This window comes from Tigriopus californicus, chromosome 12 (assembly GCF_007210705.1).
Source record: "Tigriopus californicus strain San Diego chromosome 12, Tcal_SD_v2.1, whole genome shotgun sequence".
NCBI lineage: Eukaryota > Metazoa > Arthropoda > Copepoda > Harpacticoida > Harpacticidae > Tigriopus > Tigriopus californicus.
The window spans coordinates 2020718-2040766 of record NC_081451.1 but is presented as its reverse complement, the minus strand read 5'-3'; the positions used below and the strand labels follow the sequence as shown (position 1 = coordinate 2040766).

The following is a 20049-nucleotide window of genomic DNA, read 5'->3' as shown; positions in this document are numbered from 1 at the left end:
GGCTCCAATTAGTTCAACAGGTTTGCAAAAGCTCGAGCAGGTCCAAAGATGTTTTTCTAGGCAGAGACTAAATAACTTGGGTTATGAGAGAGCTCTCGTACTGGGAGAGGTTAGAAAGGTTGGGATTGTATGTACAGTATTCAGAGAAGGTACGAAAGGTATTTGATATTGTACGTTTTCAAAAGCATTCATGAGCTTTGTCCCAACCCAGGATTTAGGGTCAATTCTAGTGACCTTAGAGGCTTAATGTAGGTTTTGAGAGTACCTTGAAGCCCTCGAGAATCCGGGCTAGTTCGAACAATTAATTCCACGCCTCTTCTTTTTCGGGCTCCTTTATTAATGAATTTGCTTCCCTCTAATATTCGTATTCTAGTGACTGTAGAAGCTTAATCTGCGTTTTGAGAGCAACCGCTACTCGAAAAAAACATAATGGCGGTACTCGTTACTTTTCGAAAGATTTAAATGACCAATGATGAAAGGGTTTTCCCCATCAAGACCATACTTCTCCAGAGAAAATGTGTTTATTTTCATCAAGCAATGCTAACGCGTAATATTTTGCGACTTCATGTCAACATTTTTCAATAATGAGCCTTGGCATTTAATCTTGGCATAATTGTTCAAAATGTACTGCAGCATAATTCTTCGAGAAGTCAAGATTGGGATCCTAGATGGGATAATGATCGTTGAAGGTTTGAAGCAATGTCGCTAAAGGCATGATGGAAAAACAGTATTAGACATTGTCAAGCCGATAAAGCTTCCATGTAAAAAGCCTATGCCTTAAGTCGTAGAAATGTGGAGGCTTTGGAAATTTGATGCATCATACTCAAATCAAAGAAGGATTTTTCCTGCTTGACAAATGCACTGAATGAGGTCTTCAGTGCAATAGAATTTGATTGAGAAGATTCTATGAGTGTTAAATAGTTCTAATTTTTTTCACAGCAAAGAATAATTAGTGATTGCATAAGGTAAGCAGTCGGTGCCAGCTTAAAGAGTCAATTTTAAATCAATATTTTCAATTCACAGCAATACCTCTTGCTTTTTCGCTGACATCTTGATCGGATATGGATACTCAAAGCGCCTACAGTATAAGGTGCTCTTCATTTTTCACTTTAAGTTGATATGGTTAAGTTCATAACATGTATGTGTGAATTATTTCCTATGACGTTGCACGCTAACATATCTGACAGGGCCAGGGTCAAGCATGTTGGATACAGAGACCCTAGTAGCATATTCATTGAAGTTAGTTCAAAACAAAGTCGATTGTGATTGATTAAGTGTTATCACGTCATCGGTAGGCAGAACATGTTAACAGAAGAGCTACTAAGACAGTGAAATTGCAACGTAAAACGATCCCTTCCGGGTCAAACAATCATCAGTCATCACCATTCAACAAGTGGTTTGAAGGCAAGTCTTTTTGCGTAAGTGCCTTGTACCAGTTGTCAAGTCAGTTTCAGTAGAAAATGACTCGCCCACGTAAAATCAAGTTGAGGTCCGTGGAATTTAAAGGAGCGTTTCCATCCGAGATGACATGATGATGATGATGATACTGCCTTGATGGAAAGATTTCACCGTCGTCCCATCCTTCACCCTTCGTCTGTTCAATCGAGATTCAGATTAATCAGGGCCCGGCCCGATTCCAAGATGCTACCAAACTGACCTCTGTTCAGCTTCTTACAATCGTGGACATCCCAACAAACCACCCTCAAGGGCCGCCGCTGAACTGCCTCATCCGGACATGTGCCTAACCAGACACAGCCTTAAACAGGCATGTCCTTGTACAGGCACATTCACAATCCGCTACGCCTTATTTCGACACGTTTCCATCTCAACACGCCCATCCCGAAACTCCTCATCTTGACTAGAGTTGTGCATTGGACCCGACGTTTTCGATTCTAATTCCGTTGGTCTTTGATTTGATCGGCCGTTTTGTTCTTACTTGGATGTGGACCTGAATTTTTTTGAAATTTTTGCACCTGTCAGGAGATAAACGAAGAATTAAAGGCCATTCTGGAAGCTTAAAAAGAACGAGAAACGCACAATTCTTTGAGTCTTTGGGGCGTTACAATTACACAATTTCGAAATATAACGGCATTAGAGTTCCATTTTCGAAAAAAGGAACGAATTACTGTAATTTTGTTACTTGTAATTTAGTAACTAATGCCCTGCCAAAAAGACAGAACCTTAAAAGCTACCAGTCTAATCAAATAACACTTAACATAGTCTGTTGTACTGATCAGGGTCTTGGGTGTTGTTATGGAGGAATGTTCTTATCATTCATTGGCCTTGTAGGCTCTATAATACGTTGCAAACATTTTGCCTTATCTTTTTAGTCTCATATCATCTTGAACAGTTTCATGAGTGAACTAGTTGGTAACAGTGAAGACAGTACCTGAAATAAAGAAATTAATAAAGCCATTGATTACTTCAGTGGTTCAATCCTTGGCATCAGAAGAACAGACCAAAGCAAATTCAATTTACAATTGAAGACACCAAAGATAACATTTGTCCATCACAAGAAGGTCCTAGAATTTGGTTTTCAAACCAACATCAAATCAAAGCCTTTTATTTTTGTCGCTGAATTCTACGAGGATTTTCAATCATGTAAGTCAAATTTCTTTATGTAATTTTACCAGTATGAATATGGTATGTCCCTCACTGGAATTTACGAGAGCCAGCTCAAATACTAGCCCAGGGACTCTAAAGAGAGGAAAAGACAAGGCTTTCCCCCGACCGCCAAGCTAGACCATTGTATTGAATCAAGATAGTAACTCTAGTTTCAACGAAACAAGATTATCCAAACTACAAAGAACATTTAAGTGTTTTTAATTAAATAATGATCTCGTTGATATACAACTCCGTCCATACACTAAATATTTCTGAACTAATTTTGAAAGTTAGAAGAATCTGTGAAGTACCCATGTACATTGAAATAATCAAAATATATCAAATTGTGTTTCAAATCAGTCAAACATCGCGTAAAACTGGCTCAAAAACACTCATAGATAGAAAATGAACATGAGTCATTTTACTCATTGATGAAGAACATACACTGACAACTTAAAGAAGAAGTGTATGGAATAGGCAATAAAAGTACATGTACATAAATGTTAACATATTAAAATATTGGCATGGACAATTGATAATTTATTTAAGGGGCACAGGGTAATACCAAAGTACAGTGCACTAGATTTCAATTTGAACTTCGGAGCCCAAAACATCATATACATAATAAAAAGTATTATTCCATGATTATGAAGCACCCAATCAGCTTAAAGAACAATATGTAGCTCAGAGCTATAGTTGAGGGTCATTCCCAGAGTGAGAACCATAGCTTCATAACAAGTTCACCAAATAACTTGAAATCTAGTCAAGATGTTTCTGAAACAAATTTCTACGCTTAATATTATGGGCAAAAAAGTATTGACTGATTGTGTTTAGAGCAAATTCCTTGCTTCATCACGAAATCCTAATTAGCAATTTCAGTTGTTATACTTTGAGACATGTTTAAAGTCATTTTAAATATTTTTACATGCCTGGTTTGAAGCACATACCATCAATGGTTACGAAAATAATATTTGTCACGTATTTTTTTCTATACTTATGCCAATAATTGAAATTCAAAAATTTCAGCAGGAAAAGTTGAGGCTTTACTTGGCGAGAAAGGTTTGGTTATCACAAAAATGTGGCGTCTCCTTGCTTTAGTGTCCATGATTAGCCAGGTGAAATGTGGGAATTTCACAAAAAATATGGAACGGCACCCTGATTTTAAGCATTTAATGCAGTGAGAATTTAGACAAACATCACAACCATCTCACAACGTGGCTATCCAATAAGTTTTTTTTTCTTAACGTAAACGGTAAAAAGAGCGCCGTGGTCCGTTTGGCTTACTTTTGGCTGCTCGGACTAGTTTGGGCCGAAACGCATTTTTCGTATTTATTGCCGCTTCATGGATTGAATCGCGAGTGTTTTGCCCACTGAGGTAATTTCAGCCTAGGACGATTAGTCTCGTTCGATTTTTGACTTTATCCTTGAAATGTAGCAATTGGGTTGGCGGGCAAGTTAATGTTATTTTTTGGATGAAATTTGTGTTCCGTGCACAATCGAGAAAATCATCCTGATATGATATGGATAAATGATGTACACGATGGACGATTGCTCACGGAACTGGGTTTATTGAAATGTCTTGAGACAATGAATGGCAACGTCTTGTGAAAACTGCAAAGTCGTTTCGATTGCTCAATGTGGGTTTGTTGGGGGGGCCACATGTCAACGATTGATGGGATTAAAGAAATAATCACGGGAGGTTGCGACTAGGGCTACCTATTTACATTTTCAGTTGCATAAGGCATTACATGCAAGTAACCTGATTTTTCTTCGATCAAACTAGGGCTGCGTTTTTGATCAAAGTTAACCTTTCACCTTATGATGGAACGGGTGGTGCTTTGACTTTCCGGTTATCTTATAGTATAACGGACACAACTTTGAGCTCCCGCGTTAAGTTCACTTGGCACGGATATTCCTCGGACATTTTAGAAGTGGGATAGATAGCAGGGAGGAGGAGGAGGAGATCAGACTGAAGAAAGTATCATCCCTTGGGACACCAACATATATTCAGAAATGACAGGGTATGTTATTACCTTATTGTTTAATTCATAATAAATGCTTCAACTTAGTCAGGGTTAATTTTGTAGATAATGGAGGTAAAGATATTGAGCAGGTCTCATCTATGAAAGATCTAGGTGTAGTCCTCCAAAATAATGGAAAGTTCGATGAGCATATCCAGGTGAAGGTGGGTAAGGCTTTTCAAATGTGTGGTTGGATATATCGCACGTTTAAGTCCAGAGATAGCATCACGATGCTAACTCTGTACAAGTCGATTGTCCAGCCACATCTTGAATACGCCTCACCCATTTGGGCTCCAATGAGTTCAGCAGGTTTGCAAAAGGTCGAGCAAGTCCAAAGATGTTTCACTAGGAACATCACAGGAATGAGAGAGCTCTCGTATTGGGAAAGGTTAGAACGGTTGGGATTGTACAGTACTCAGAGAAGGTACGAAAGGTATCTGATATTGTACGTTTTCAAAAGTATCCATGAGCTTTGTCCCAACCCAGGGTTTAGGGTCAATTCTAGTGACCGTAGAGGCTTAATGTGCGTTTTGAGAGCACCTTCAAGTCTTCGAGAATCCAGGCTAGTTCGAACAATGAAGTCCACATCTCTTCTTTCTCGGGCTCCTTCATTGTTTAATTTGCTTCCCTCTGATATTCGTAGGGAATACGTAGGCCTTGTTGATCCGGTAGCATCTTTCAAGTCAGACTTGGACAAATTTTTAGATAGCATTCCAGATCAACCCTACATTCAAGGATTAGCTCGGTCTGCCAACTCAAATTCGTTGGTAGACCAAATATCATATAAAAATTGAAAGGTAATAAATAGACGAATTATAATCTTTCATTTTAATAGTACTGGGGATTACATTCCCTGTAGCGGTTAGAAAAGCCCGTGAAAAACCAAACCAAAAAAAAAAAAATCTTGATGTTACAGGTAACCTAAAGCATTCCCATCTTTACTTTGTGTAACTGATTGTTTCTATCAGTTCCTTCATCAAATTGTCTCAGCTTACTTTTCATGTATATTTGACCACCGGTTAGTGCCTTTGAATGGCGTTGGTTGTCTCATCTACCTAATTAATTTCAACTGTACCATCCCAACCATACCTAGTCAAGCTGTGCAAGCGCGCTCAACGTTGTGTCCGTTAAACTGTAAGATAACCGACTTTCCCAGCTTTCAGGCAATCCTGATTTTGAAAATTTATTTCATCCCATCACTAATGTCTACCGAATGCCAACCCAATAGTCGCAGAGACGTTGTAATCCATCATAAGTAGCTTCTCCAGCCCTTCATTGCTACTAGACAAGGTAGTGAAAGCTGTGAAATTTATAGACACCCCCAAGAAATCGATTCTGAGAAGTTGATCCAATGAAATCTCACAAATCCTCGATAGTCCCAACCAATATTCCCGTGACTATTGTGAGAATAGAGAATAATTTGAAGGAAGAAATATTACCCTCATGAGTTGATGTCATCATCAAGATGCAATCCGTGGTCGGCAATCAGAGAAACCCATTATTGGCCAAGCCACGCCTTCTGGATCGAGCCACGTCCTCTAGACCGAGTCTACACCATCCTTGGCCCTGCATCGACGACCTCGGCCCCACACCATCGACCGGCCTCAGTCCCGCTCTCTCGACCGCCCTCAAGACCAAAATAAAGGACTTTTCTGGATTAAGAGGCAATTGAGCAATGACAGTGATGTTATTAACCTCTTGGAAATGTTTGGCTCATTTTTCCAAATCTCCAAACTGAAAAAGTGGTTATCTTTCTTGGCATGTGTTGTGTCACCCTGTACCTTTGGAGTGGCTGTTGCATGTGTTGGTATTTGGCACGACATGAGGTTGACCGATGAACTTGGACTACCGGGTGTTTGCGAATTCCTTTCCGGTTTTTTGACCAATTTTTAATAGGGTCTACTCTATCAAAAACATGTTTTAGGAGGTTATTTCATAAGATATAATTCATCATAATACCATTTTACCATTTTTTCTACCTCGATGCACTTCTCGACACGGGACCTCCTGAAGACCTTGCACACGTCAAAGACGTAACCCTCGGACATGAAGGTCCGGGCCTTCTCAACGGCTGACTTCAGGTTCTTGATATTTGGGTGAAATTTGGCCGAGGAGTGATCTCTCAAAATTTGACGATAACGTCATCTTCCTTTCCCGCTTCAATGAGTCAATAGCAGGAACTCCAAGAAATAAACCAGTCCAGTCAACTACTGTCTACTGACTCAAAATGCTGGCGTACCAACGAGGTCCGCTACAACATAAGAAGCCGCCACCGTCCACCGTGAGCCCTGAGACACCCCGTTTAGCTCCCATGAGGAAGAGGCGGAAGTCTACATTGTACGGGAAAGTGAAACCAGCCAGCAGTCACACATCAACCTTCAACGAGGACAAAGTCACATTTTGGTTCTTGAGGAGAACAGAGTTACCCATCATCCTTCAATGAGGACGATGGGTAACCAACCAAGATTGATTTGTATTCTTAGTCAATTGATTGATGATTGTTTGAGGCCTCGATGAAGGATGCTCAAACTATTGATTGTACGCCCTGATTAGGGTTATAACCGGAGGCCTAAGATACGAAATTGAAACCCTTGTACTAGGTGTTCTCCATCTCCAAGAGCTATCAAGGTATTTGTACCTAGTGCTTGCGTCAAGAGTTCCAAGTTTCCGTTCACCACGGGAATTCAATAATTAAGGACCTTTCACCATAGAGGAAGCAACTCCTAGAGAGTGCGATGAGTGCTAGCCAGGCGAACTAGTTTCAGAGCGATTGAATGTCAGCTGACCGGCTGCTAGGGCTAAGTTCTGATTTCAGATTGTAGAGGCACTGCTTTTCATCAGCTAGAGTTGCACTGTCAACTGGTTACCGATTCAGCTGCAGTAAAAAACACAACAAACTCGATTTTTACTTTTCTATGTTACTTCTTCCATGCTTTCACTCCAGGCTGGCGGACGGAACACTAAGTAAAGAAAGTGACTCAATGAAAGCCCTCTATTATGAAACGGAAGACTGTCGGAGGGTGGAGAATGGGATTTGACCGGCCCTCAAATCCAACTCAATCTCTTTGCAATGTCAAATGCTCTGCTAGGGAGGAGTTTGGCTTAAAAACGAGGAACATCTGTTTGTCTCTCATCTTCGGCTAGCGAAGTCTGAATATTGCAAATCTAAAGGGTCATGATTTTATTGTTCAGGGCTGGGACTTCAATTGTCATTGATATGCCCGACTCAGATCCAGAATCAGATATAGAGGCTGGAAAGCCATTGAACCAGCAATCAACGGATGTTAGCCATGTGGTTTGCGAACCTTCCCCAGATGGCCCACTAAACAAGGCAGCAGCTGATGGAAACAGGTATGTCGGAAAAATATACGGACGATATTATGACGAGACGAAATTTCAGACAAATTACAATTTTTGTATAAGTAGACTTGCCATTGCCAAGCTCTTGCACAAGGAGTACCTTTGCCACAATGAAGACCAACATGAAGGACTTGTCTGCATTAAGAAGCAATTGAGAAATGACATTGATGTTACTTACATCTTGGAAGCGTTTGACTCATTTTTCCAAACCTCCAAACTGAAAAAGTGGTTATCTTTCTTGGCATGTGTTGTGTCACCCTGTCTCTTCGGAGTGGCTGTTGCATGTTTAGATATTTGGCAAGACATGAGGTTGACCGATGAACTTGGACTACTAAGCCGAAATGACTCTCTTCCCAAGGAGATTACATTCAAATTTGAAAAGGCTCACAGAATAAGTGCCGTGAGTCAAGTAGTGCCATGCATTCCCTCCTTCATTGTGTGGATTTGGAACACCCTGGAATTTTGTTCTCAGATGAAGCAAAACTCGGCAAGGTGAAAGCTTGAGACATTGAAATTTACACGGTGTCCCAAATTAGATCCGATTGTACATAAGGCCAGGGTTTAACACGCGGGATCGCACACCTGTTTGTTTCCTCAAATATTCTTTATATTTAAGCTTCCAAAAAAAAAACATGAATTGCCTTAAAGCGCTAGTACCTCAAAAATGAGGTTTGTTTGAATTTTGTAGCACCATATTTGTACCACAAGTTGCATTCAATTTGGATCTCCGTGTTGTTATTATGCAAGTAATGTGGCTCAGAAAAGTATAGAGGGTCATGTGGAAGGGACAGAACCGTTTCTCAATGGCAACGAAAACTCGCAAACAGCCACCAAATGTATATGCCGAATCATTGGATTTTTAGTTTCAATTCTCACGTTTTTGTCACTAATTTTGGCCGTCTTAACATTTTGGTTTTGCTTCCAAAACGAAGTTGGATTATTCAGGTTGGTTTTGCCTTGCAACGTCTATTCCGTAACTTTAATTTGCGGCATTGCCTTCAACCATATCATTTGCAAATGGAAAGCAGAATTTGGTGAAATGGAGAAGACACCAAAATTGCAGGTCATTGAAGGACAATTTGGCCTGGTGAGAGTGATCGAATATTGCCTGGAAGCCACTATTCAGCTTGGACTTCAAACCTGGCTTCTGTCCCAAGAAGAGGACCTGTGCGCCAAATTGGAAATTGGTTTCTTCCAAGGCTCAATTCAGATTTTCACATCTCTATTCCAGTCTGAGGCGGTTATCAGTGAAAGGCAAATGAAGCTGATTGCGAAGCTGCTTCTTTCTTGTACAGTCATTGTTTTCAGTGTGGGTGGGAGTTACCGACTCCTGAAAAATCAAAGCATCGCAATCCACCATTTGATCTTCATTTTCTTATCTCTTAATTTTCAACTTTGGGCTCGAATAAGTGCGATGCTTGCCTGGCGTATTCACACAAAACATTTGAGTTTGCCGTGGCAAGACAGTGGACTTGGCTTGTTCTTGGTGATAAATATGATGATGGCATTCATTCTCAAGTTGCGAACCTGGAAAAAGACCTCTGGAGTTGTGCATAAAGGCATTCAAAATGTCCCTGCATTTGCACTGGATGCAATTCTAAGTGCGGTGTTATTGGTGAGAATCCCAAAAGTGAACAGGAGCGGGAAAGTCATCCCACAAGAAACTTTTACTCTGCATTGTTTTTCATTCATCTTTAGTTTTGCTTACCTAGGTATTATAGTCGTGACCCGCAAAAGCTGAATGGAACTTTTGGGGAAATATGTTTGTTCTTTTTTGGTGCATGTATTTGTCAATGTTTGTACTACACTGTTTTTGGCCACCCTTGGAGAGCACTGATTCGGAAAAAGTTTTGGAAAAATGTTTTGGAAATGTGTTCGCATTTCAGACGACAGAAACCAGCTTAAAGAAAGCCTGAGAATAACAATAACATCTGTGGACCTTCGAAATATATATACGAGGTTACCATCTAGTAAAAAAGAAAAAATGCCAGAAACATCCAAACACTCCTTGAAAGTGAATCAGACCTGTTGTATTAACTGCAGGGCGAAAAAGGGGCAAACTACTACACAATCCTGGAAATGTCAATGTCAATCATCTTGAATTATAAACAGCAATATGCGTGAAAAGTGGACTATATTGACTGGAAATGATCAGCAGTAACCTCTTAAACAGGATGCAGGGTGAAAACCGATCCAAGGTAAGGCCTAACTCATCGTTTTAGCCCCGTTTCCTAATGATATTTTAGCCTACCGGGGTATTCGGCGACAATTTGATAGACCTCCAGTTAAATTGAGACCTCCATGATGGAGCCCATTCTTGAGAGGAAGGTCTGCGTCAAATCGTCCTCCAGTGTCGATGCCCTCAAACAAGCGTTAGTGGCTGATAGGGCCGACCTCAATCCTGACATCATCCGTCCATCTTGCCATTCAGTTAATGGAAACCTTGATGCTCTTGTGAGAGTCAAGGGAAGTTATTGAGAATGTATTAAAAAGCTTTGTCAAGCATCTGTTTTTGCTTATCAGTTTGAAGTTCATACAATGCTGTAAGATTATTAGTTTTGGTGCAATTAAAGTTGTCCCGTTTATTCTTGGTCGCCCTGTACTGTACTAAATCTTCGAAATTGTTTGGAAATAATTAGATATTACAAATGTTTATCCGTACATCGAATCTTAAGCTCAGACAACATCACAAAGCGCTCTGATATCAAAGTAATGACGAAGTTAAAATGCAAACCTTATGATTCAACATTGAACACCCTAACCTGCAATTGTTGAATGCGACATTATCAAAAAGTGTTAGGAAGTGCAAAATATTTCGATATTTGAGGCCCAACGATTTTTGACTGATTCGTATGTATTGAATACATTACAAACTGCCAATCAAATAGGTGTAGTATATTAACTGCTTCCTATGTTTGGTGGAACAGTCCTTAAAGATTGTGCTGAAATAAATATAAGGATATCCCTCATCAGTTCCGGTAGAGTGTTAAATATCTTTCTATACGATGGATTCAATTCCAAGAAGACAACCGGGGACTCATTTTCGACTTGAAGAAAGATGGAGTCTGAGCCTCGTTGGCTTCGTAGGACACGAATTTCCTCTTGGGCGGTTCTTTGGTATTCCATTACCTGATCATACCAAGGTTCGTTTTCAACATGAGGAAAGTTCGTCTCGAGAACTTCCGACCAAACCAGAGTCATCTCCCTTATCCAAATCCACCAAATCCAAGGGAAATGAAGTCTCTTCTCCTTCAGCAACTTCACTGAGGGAGAAAAAACGTATTCTGATGCTATTTCCTCCTTCAACTGGATCATCAGCTTGGCTTGAAATGGCGAAAGAGGGTCATCATCTTGGGATTGGAGGAGGATTTTCGGGGTAAACACTGCCCGGATACACTCGAGATGTGGAGATAAATCCCAATAGCAGAAAGTTGATCTTGGAACTCCCTCAAAGTTGTGCAATTCATTGGTTGGTTGATTGGGATGTTCCCAACGAATGAGATGGTTGGCTAAGGAATCACCATAATTTGGAAGCCACCACGCTAAAAGCTTCTGGATTAGGTCCCAAGAATGAATTTCTTGATTAGGGGCGAACAAAGGTAAAATGGAAACAATGTCACCAATGTAATCTCTGAAATGGAGAGGGAGTTTCATTCATATTGTAATGATTTTGTGCAATGTATGAATATCTGCCACGAACTTCTGGAAATATAGACTGTGAACAGACTTCCCCCCCCCCCAAATTGGCTCGCCCTTGGTCAAAGCAACTCTGAGCCACTTTTCAAAGTGAATCAATAAAATAGGAAACTTAGATCTCCTCAATTACGAAAACCCCAGTTAAGGCGGCTTCACTTGAAGTTGGAGTAGTGCTGAGTAGTGATGTGAACAAATTTCAAACTCAAGGTTGCCAGGAAACGTGGAAAGTGAAAACACCCGGTTATTCCATCGCAACGCAAAAACTTAGGTTTGAGCATAAAGGCAACCATGGTTTAACGGAAAAAAATCAGGGCTACTTTTTGATCCTGACTAACGGGTTTCGGAGACTACACCGATTCCACCAGTAATGTCATATTGGCCATCGAAAATATAAATTGGTTTTTTGATCCTGACTAACGGGCCCCGGTTGCAACCTCTCGTGATTATTAATTTGATCCCCGTTAGTAGTGCTGGGGCAAGTTCGGCAAAAGATTTGAGTCCAGCAGAGGACTCTAGTCTTGTACTGTACTCAAGTCGAACAAAAAGACTTATGCATCAAAAACTCGCCCCATCAGTAGTCCTACTTCAATCCTCCAACCGGACTGAATCTCGGTTTTCCATCCTAGTGTAAAGCCGCCCTTATAGGACTAGTCAAGTAAACGCGTTCATGGACAACTGACGTTATTCCATGGAGTAAAATCAAAGACAACATGCCCAGCCAAACCTCGCTGTGCATGCATTGGATTCTGACATTTTTTTTCATTTTACATGCTTGTCTAGGCAATTAGCATTGTGGTATTGAGCCAATTTGATAATGCGTTCACTGATTAACACCAAACATGCTCATTTCGTAGGGTTTTGTAACACAACTCGCTCAAAATCACTGAGTTATTGAAAATTCAATGGGCGAATGGTGCGAGTTGAGTGTGATGTTTGTCTTAGTTATCTTTCCCCAAAATGCCTAAAATCAGGGTGCCTGACCACATTTTTCCTTGAATTTCCTTTACTTGACATCCCCTATTGTGTCTTATTTCTGGTAAAATGGTTTTTGTAAAGTCATGTTTTCAAGAGCTTATGTAAAGCAAGTTTTATGGAGTGATATAGTACATAATTTTGACACATCCCATGAGTTTCCTGAGCATATTGCACAGGGCTTTATAATTCCTTATTGAATTATTTTATCCATTATTGGGGCATTTACCCCAGAATGTTACAATTTCAATCATTGACATTCATAAACATTGCTTCCAGTTCTAGGGAACCCAGAAATATAATTCAAAAATGTATGTCCTTCTTGCATTTTCGATGAATCATATTTCTTACCCGCTATTAAGAAAGTTCCTCAACAATTCCACAGCTAGTTCATGTGGCGGAAAGCTGATTTGGAGCTGGTCCCTTTGCAGTTCGTCAAAAACTCGTAACCAGATGTTAAAGAGCCGCCTCAAGTCAAACCAATTGTCCCATGGGATGTTATGGGCCTTCGAATAAATGATCTCAGCAATGTAAACATTGATCCATATCTTCCATGCCGGTATTGTTTTGTCCAAGTTGATATCACAACGATGGACAGTGCTCAAGTTTGAGATGGACAAGGCCTTTGGATCTACTTCATGGAGACTCTTGCCTTTCAATGCAATGCAGAACGAGGTCCTCTCATTTTCGAACTGCACCCACAGAACAAGTGGATAAGTGGGGATGCTTAGGTTTGGAGACTCCCTTTGGATCACGTGGAACTGTTCTACCGCTTTAATTGGTCCATATTGACGAATCCATTTGCCGTGTTTGGCCACGAACTCTTGGTAATCAGAGTAAAAATGAACGGGCAATTTCTCTTTCTGGCTTAGTCTAGAGTACCAAACCAATCCTTGTCCTTCCAGAACACCAAGCCACTCTGAATGCTCCAAAACTCGCGTAGTGTCAGGTCTAAAAAGAGGTGCCTCAGATTCTCTCTGGAGCAAGGGATGTGCGCTTAAGCTCTTGAAAGCTGTGACGAGCTTTGTTCTTGCCCGATGTCTGGTGGTCCTCTTGGCATCATGGACATCCCAAACCAGAACCATTTCTGCTTCGATGCCTTCGGCTACATCTTCAGATGTCATGAGAATCTGACGCTTCTCATTTGTCGGGTCGAAAAAATCCTCCAATTCCTGGTCTGAGCAATTTTCTGACACCTGAAAGAGAGAGGATAACATCGTGTCAGAGTTTACCCGCAAGAATGAAAAAGATGTATTTTTTGGATCATTTGAAAGTCTTCGCATCTATCTTTAGTCTCGGGCTTTTTCATTTTACTATAATTTGGTGCTTTCTAGTATTCGTAAGGAATCCCTCAACTAAACTGATATTGCTCAACCCTAACGCCCAAAAAGTCCAAGCTTTTCGCCCAAAGATGCAAAATATTACTTTGCATTGGTCTACATATATAACAAATAAACACCTCATATTCATTCATTTTCAGTTAGATAAATTCAGCTGCCTATTCAAATGGGAGCGTACAGTTTGAAATCAACATTGTATTAAGGATTAATAAAAGTTAACCTTTCAGTAATGATTAAAACTTGACAATACTTAAATGACAAATCAATGATACCCATCACTACCTACAGCCTAAAGCAAAAATAATTCTTACTTTTGAGGCGGGCATGAAGGTTCTCTCAAAACGCTCGTTAAACCTCTGCGGTCACTGCAATCGACCCTTAAAGCTGGGTTGGGACAAAGCTCACGGTTTGCATCTTGGCTTGGAATATTCTACTTTGCAATGTTGTGGTACAAAATATCAGAGTATGAGCATATGAACATATTGGAAAAATAACGAATATTCATTCAAATGTGCTTTGCCCCTATTTCCCTGCAAGCATGAAAGTCGAAACTTTCTTCCGTAAAGGCTCATGAATTGACAAAAACACTTGCTCTTTACTTGCGTAACATTTCATTGCTATATCGCTATTTTACTTTTTCAGAGTAATTCATAACCATGGAACAAAGGAACCATGAAATACGTTGTGTAGAGTAAGCTGATGTGTAGCATCTTTCCTATGTTTCTGCTGAAGCATTACGTGAAACTCCCAAAAAGTGTACAAAATTTTTTTTTTCCAAAAAGCAAAAGAATTAGATTTTTTTTTCGGAAAATTTTTTTTCTCGATCCCTATTGATGACACAAAAATTGGTTCGTGGTAGGAATAGTTCAGATTTCAGTTGTCTGGTAAAGATCTGCCTAAATTGAATCTACTCCTGGTCTGTTGAGAATTGTAAGAACTTGAGTTCAATGACCTTTGACCTTGAATTGAGAAAGTTTGAATAAGTTGGGACTGTAGAGTGTTCAAAGAAGGTTATAAAGGTATCTGATACGTTTTCAAGAACATTCATGAAGTGTTCGAAAATACGTGACCGTAGAGGCTTAACGTGCGTTTCGAAAACATCTTGAAGTCCTCGCTAGTTAGAACAATGAAATCCTACGCTCCTTTTTCTTGTGCTCCTCCATAGCTGATCCATTACCTTTACGAGAGCGATATCTTTGAATGCAAATTGGCAAAAATAGAAAAAAGACAGATGACTCACCGAGGAATATCCATAGAATTTAATGTCATGTCCATGTTCGTTGCTCATCCATTTGCTGTCCCAGGAGGCATCACCCACAAGGATCAAAATCTTCTTCACACTTGGTTCTTCTAAAAAGCCTTTATGAATTGCATTTGCCAAAGTCTCATGATTGATCTCGGCTGATGATCCTGGAAAGCGACTTTCCCCATGATTTGAGAGTTCAATCGTTTTTTGCACGCCTTCTGAATTCCTCAAATTCAGTCCAAGGCCAGTCTCCAGGACGAATCCTTGATTGACTGGCACAAAAATGGAATCATCCTTGTCCACAATCCAAATCACGGTATTGCAACCTTTAACCAGCTGGGCGAGGAACTCATCAATGGCAGACTTGTTTTGATGTGAAGCCTCGTCTATGAACACGTGGATTTGGTTGTGATCCTCACAATTGGGAAACATCTCCTTCAAAATAAAAGGTATTTTGTGGCCAGGTCGGAGTTCGCCCACTTTGACATTGTCCAACTTTCCCCTTTGGAAATGAGATCGAAGTGCTTTGGTCAGAAGTTGCTCATGGCCTCCAATTTCGGGACAAGCCACCAGGAAGGCTATTTTATCTGGGTTACCAGAGGCCAGTTTGGCCACCTTCATTTTGAAGATTTCAGTCTTACCCGTTCCAAATAAACCTCCGCTCTTCACAATCATTCTGGGAGGATCATTTTGAAGCACCACCAATTGGTGGAGATTCCACAGAATAATTTTCTCATTGGGCCAATCAACCATTTTCAATTGATGCTTTGCCACTTGCTCGCCATCAAATGTTTGCTTATTTTCCAAGGCATAGAAAAGATAGGTCTTAACCAGGGATGAATATCCTTCATCTAGTTTTTGTCTGATGTTCCTTGCCAAAATCCTGTTTAGGGTGGATCCCAAGCTTGAAACCGTCACCCTGAAAGGTTGGCAGCTAGCGCAACACGAGGATGGGGCAAGGTTAGTGTGCTCGTAACAAGCCCACGTCAAGAACTCCCAACCTTTCTTCAAAGGGAGCTTTTCTTGGAGGAAATTGAACGCGTTTTCAGCCTGTTTCTTAATCTTCTCAGCAATCTCCTTCGTAAGTGTATACTTGCACTCAACATATATGACTTTCTTGACTTCCCCCAGGACAATGAGGAAGTCAAATTCATTGCTATGCTGTTTACTACCCAACAATTCTAGACCACAGAAGATTGTGACCACTTCCGGATGGTTGGATTGCCAAGCCACAAGAGCCTCAAAGACATCTTTCTCGAAGCAATCCCCCACTAGCGTCCCATTGTTATGGACTAAACGCTCACTTTGAGGACCTTGCAATCCCAAGAGCTGCCCCACCAAGAACGTGCCAGGAAAGAGCTTGCTAGAATTGATGTATTTCACCAAGCCCTCTTTTTGCTTTGGTGTGGGTTTGATTCCGGGTTGAACAGGGACAATCGGTCTTTCTTGGTCCTTTCGAGCCCTTTCATTGCCTTTCTTAATCTCTTGGCGATAAATGTCATCTAGATAGGACTGGAGGTCTGGACAGGGATTGTTTTTCACAAATTCTTGAAGGCGGCAGGCAATGGAGTTTGGATTCTGGTCCTTCAAAGGTGCAACCAGAGTGTCTCTCCAATCTTTTTCCTTCCAAATGGAATTTCGATCTGGCATATCTTCTGGGAGATTCTGCCAAACATCCAACAAAGTTTGCAATCTCTGCATATTTTCTTCCAATGTGGTCTTGCAAATTGTAGACGATTTTCCTTTTGCCTTTGCTCGAAACATGAGATGACAAGATGAAAGCACTTGTTTAACGATCCTGTACGTGGCCTTGAAATCTTGGGGGATATCTTGGATGTTTTCCAAAAACTCTCGAGGAATGAATCTTGACTCGGACATTGGTTTGGAGTGAAATTCACGTGTCCAAAGCAGGTTTCGGCCCTCCATGATAGAGTTGGTCGTCTTACCATTTCCTAAATCCACTGGCACGCTTAACGTTTCCTTTAAAGTATTTTCCTGGAAGGTCTGTTGAAGGCCAAAAGAATTATCGCAAGAAAACTTCAGCAAACATGGTTGTTGAAGTTCAGGGTCCTGGCATTGTTGAAGTTTAGGATTCTAGCAAGAAAAAATAGGATTAAGGATCATTAATTGAGCTTACGCAGTCAAGGTGATCTTGGCATCTCTGGAGTTAACCTTACTCGGTGAGTGTTATTAAGTTCTGAGTAGAGACTCAAAATACAACTCACTGCCATGTGATGGTTCTCCTCTGGCATGATGCTACTTATAATGGGTTCGTGAATTGTGCGCTTTCCCCGAAAGAAATGCATTGTTTAAGAAACTGATTAATTGGGCTTTTTATCAAATGTTGAAAAAGGGAGCATTGAAATTCATTACAATGAAGGATGGGAGTCTTGCGGCCCATGAGGGCACTCCAAGCCGTCTTTGATTTAAGTCAGACTTGGGCAAGTTTTTGAACCAACATTCCAGATCAACCTTGGTCTCAAGGGCTAGCCAGATCTAGAGACCCTCATGCATTCAGGGTCCCTAGCCTGTAAATGAATAAGATGTATCAGTTCTTATTATTTTGAAGTGCCAAGGATTCCATTCCCAGTTGCGGTAAGAAAGTCCGGAAGAACTATAACTTTGAAATTCAATCTTACTTAAATGAAAGCAATGCTTACGTCTCGTATCATTGATCCGCTCTCTTACCTCTTCCTTTGTGATTTGCTCTGTTTTCAACACACTCTCCTTCAATGAGAACCACTCAGATGTTTTCAAATCAGCAACATTCTTAAAAAAGAAGGGAATTCCATTCTTAAAGGATGACACACAGTCAACATTGCTCAAGGCTGACAAGTAATTCATAAACCAACTTTGGATCACCCGAGTTGGAGAAAATACTTGAGCGGTGAGAATGCCAAGCTTTTGGAAATGATGAAAAGGAGAGGACCTAACATGACGCCCTGCGGGATATCCAATCTGGCATCATACACGTCAGTAAGAGACATCTCAACCTTTCGCCAATTTCTTCAACCGTTAGTAATGACATGAGTGCGAGTTTATCTGTTTTGAGTTATCCAAGGTGTTACCACTAGTGTGCTTCTCGTTAAAGACTGTATCCTATCAAAGTATTACAAAAATGCAGTTAAAAAATCATACCTTCAGACGGCTGGCTTTATCCAAAAACACGAGAAACCCAAGAGGGTTCTTCACCTTGGAGGACTTCAGCAATTCATCCACGTCCCCCTGCGTTAATTGAAGTTTGGATGCCCATTGGTTATGCAAAGTTTCCTCGGAGGAAGCCATCATGACAGCCCAAAGAATAAAGAGAGATCCTTAAGATTTTGGCTTCATCTAGCTGAAAGGAACTGAACGCCTCGTGATTCAATTGAAAATACAACTCGAAGAAACGGTCATGAATAAATGATAATTCATAAAGGAAATTATGGTCTCTTATCGCTGGATACGATTGAAGTAAGAACCAATTGTTCGTTGTGTTTTTAAAGCATTGATAAGTAACAGACTCATTAGGAAGTACCAAAATATCTTATGTGAATGAAAATCTCGCCTACTTTTTGATGGAGTGTTTGTAGTCGTATGTTCAATATTCTGTTATTTAACCAACAAACCTTGGCAGTTGATTGTTTAGCGATCATCATGATCAATATTCGACGAAACAGGAAACATCAAGCACTGGTCTCAAAATCAAAACAGTCTTTGCTTTTACTGGTTCACGCAACCTCTGATTCCCTTCTCCTGCTCCCCTCGCCCTCCCTCCTCCTCAGCAAGGTGGCAAAAGATGCCTCTGCAGGTAGGCTTACTTCTGCTTGTGAGCGCCTGGTCTAAACAACGAACAATTGATGCTTGACTCGCAATAGCAAGATCATATGAACAATTAGACCAAGAATGTACTATGTCTGTGATAATGAAACCACGGAAAAGTTGCCTTTCCGGGCAAATGTTTTTTGTAGATAAAACGGAGCTTCGTGGATGCATTATCGGCCACCATTGCAAGATCTCAAATACCGCTAACGTTTACATAAAATAAGTTCAATTGCTGAAACATACCCTTATGGAAATTATGGTCGAACATGGAAAAGGCGTGTAACTTGCTTTGAGAGGAGAAAAATGTGAACCAGTTCTTAAAAGAGCCGTTAAAGCTTTGAAATTGAAACTTTTTACAGAGCAACATCATTCAAGCTTCTCTTTGACAGTCACATCATCACAATGCACAAAAGATCAATCTGTTTACATAAATAAGCGCCAAACCATAAGGTACTGGTCGTCCTTCCATGTCAAAGACTTGCTAACCCTTTGCAGTCATTGCACCGACATCACTTCGGAATATTAACGGTCAAGTAACTTTGTCCGGCTCCCAGTCAAATTCCGTCAACAAAGGGAGCTGGCCAAGGACTTTTTCCACCTGGCTCACCCATTTTAAGACAGTAACCAAGAATTTCATCACCTACCTTTACCTGCCTGTCCTCTGCACTTTTTGCGGTTCTCCTGTGCACTTTTTCTTTTACTGTGACTGACTGACTGTAAAGTTCTCGCACCATTGAAGTCTTACGGCATTTTATATTTCTTGCTTCACATGCACTGCTTCTGAGAATAAAGTAGATATTTGGGTAACCAAAGAAACGTGCTAGACATTATCAACATTGAAGAGGGAAATTCCAATTAACACATACTAATTGCCAAAGTATTATTACTCTGGAAAAATTGAAATCCCGCCTGACACCAAAGACGCCCTCAGAGGACGTTTGGTTGGTATGATTGAGGCTGGAATGACTCAATTAGCTACTTCAAAGACCTTGGGGATCTCATTGCG

The 20049-nt window shown here is 40.6% G+C and overlaps 1 protein-coding gene and 1 long non-coding RNA gene across 2 annotated transcripts; one reads left to right on the top strand and one right to left on the bottom strand.

The window, feature by feature from the left end:
• The first annotated feature begins 1297 nt into the window (after positions 1-1297).
• LOC131891945 (uncharacterized) lies at positions 1298-13596 on the top strand. The gene is made up of 3 exons (XR_009374502.1): positions 1298-2601; positions 13039-13480; positions 13559-13596. It is a non-coding gene; the product is annotated as an uncharacterized LOC131891945 (long non-coding RNA).
• Positions 10868-18877, bottom strand: LOC131891939 (uncharacterized). The gene is made up of 6 exons (XM_059241642.1): positions 18848-18877; positions 18378-18586; positions 17928-18008; positions 15234-17333; positions 13005-13849; positions 10868-11616 (listed from the first exon to the last, which is right to left on the bottom strand). Exons 2-6 carry the CDS (start codon positions 18525-18527, stop codon positions 10884-10886), a joined length of 3909 nt encoding a protein of 1302 aa, XP_059097625.1. The 5' UTR covers positions 18528-18586; positions 18848-18877; the 3' UTR covers positions 10868-10883.
• Between the last annotated feature and the right edge of the window lie 1172 nt (positions 18878-20049).

Excerpts from the sequence above, each read along its gene's own strand:
- LOC131891939 (XM_059241642.1), bottom strand. The coding sequence starts at position 18,527 with ATGATGGCTTCCTCCGAGGAAACTTTGCATAACCAATGGGCATCCAAA. Across the intron at positions 18,009-18,377 it reads ATAAAGCCAGCCGTCTGAAG|AATGTTGCTGATTTGAAAAC; the intron begins GTATGATTTTTT and ends TTCTTTTTTAAG. Across the intron at positions 17,334-17,927 it reads AGCAAATCACAAAGGAAGAG|AATCCTAAACTTCAACAATG; the intron begins GTAAGAGAGCGG and ends TTTTCTTGCTAG.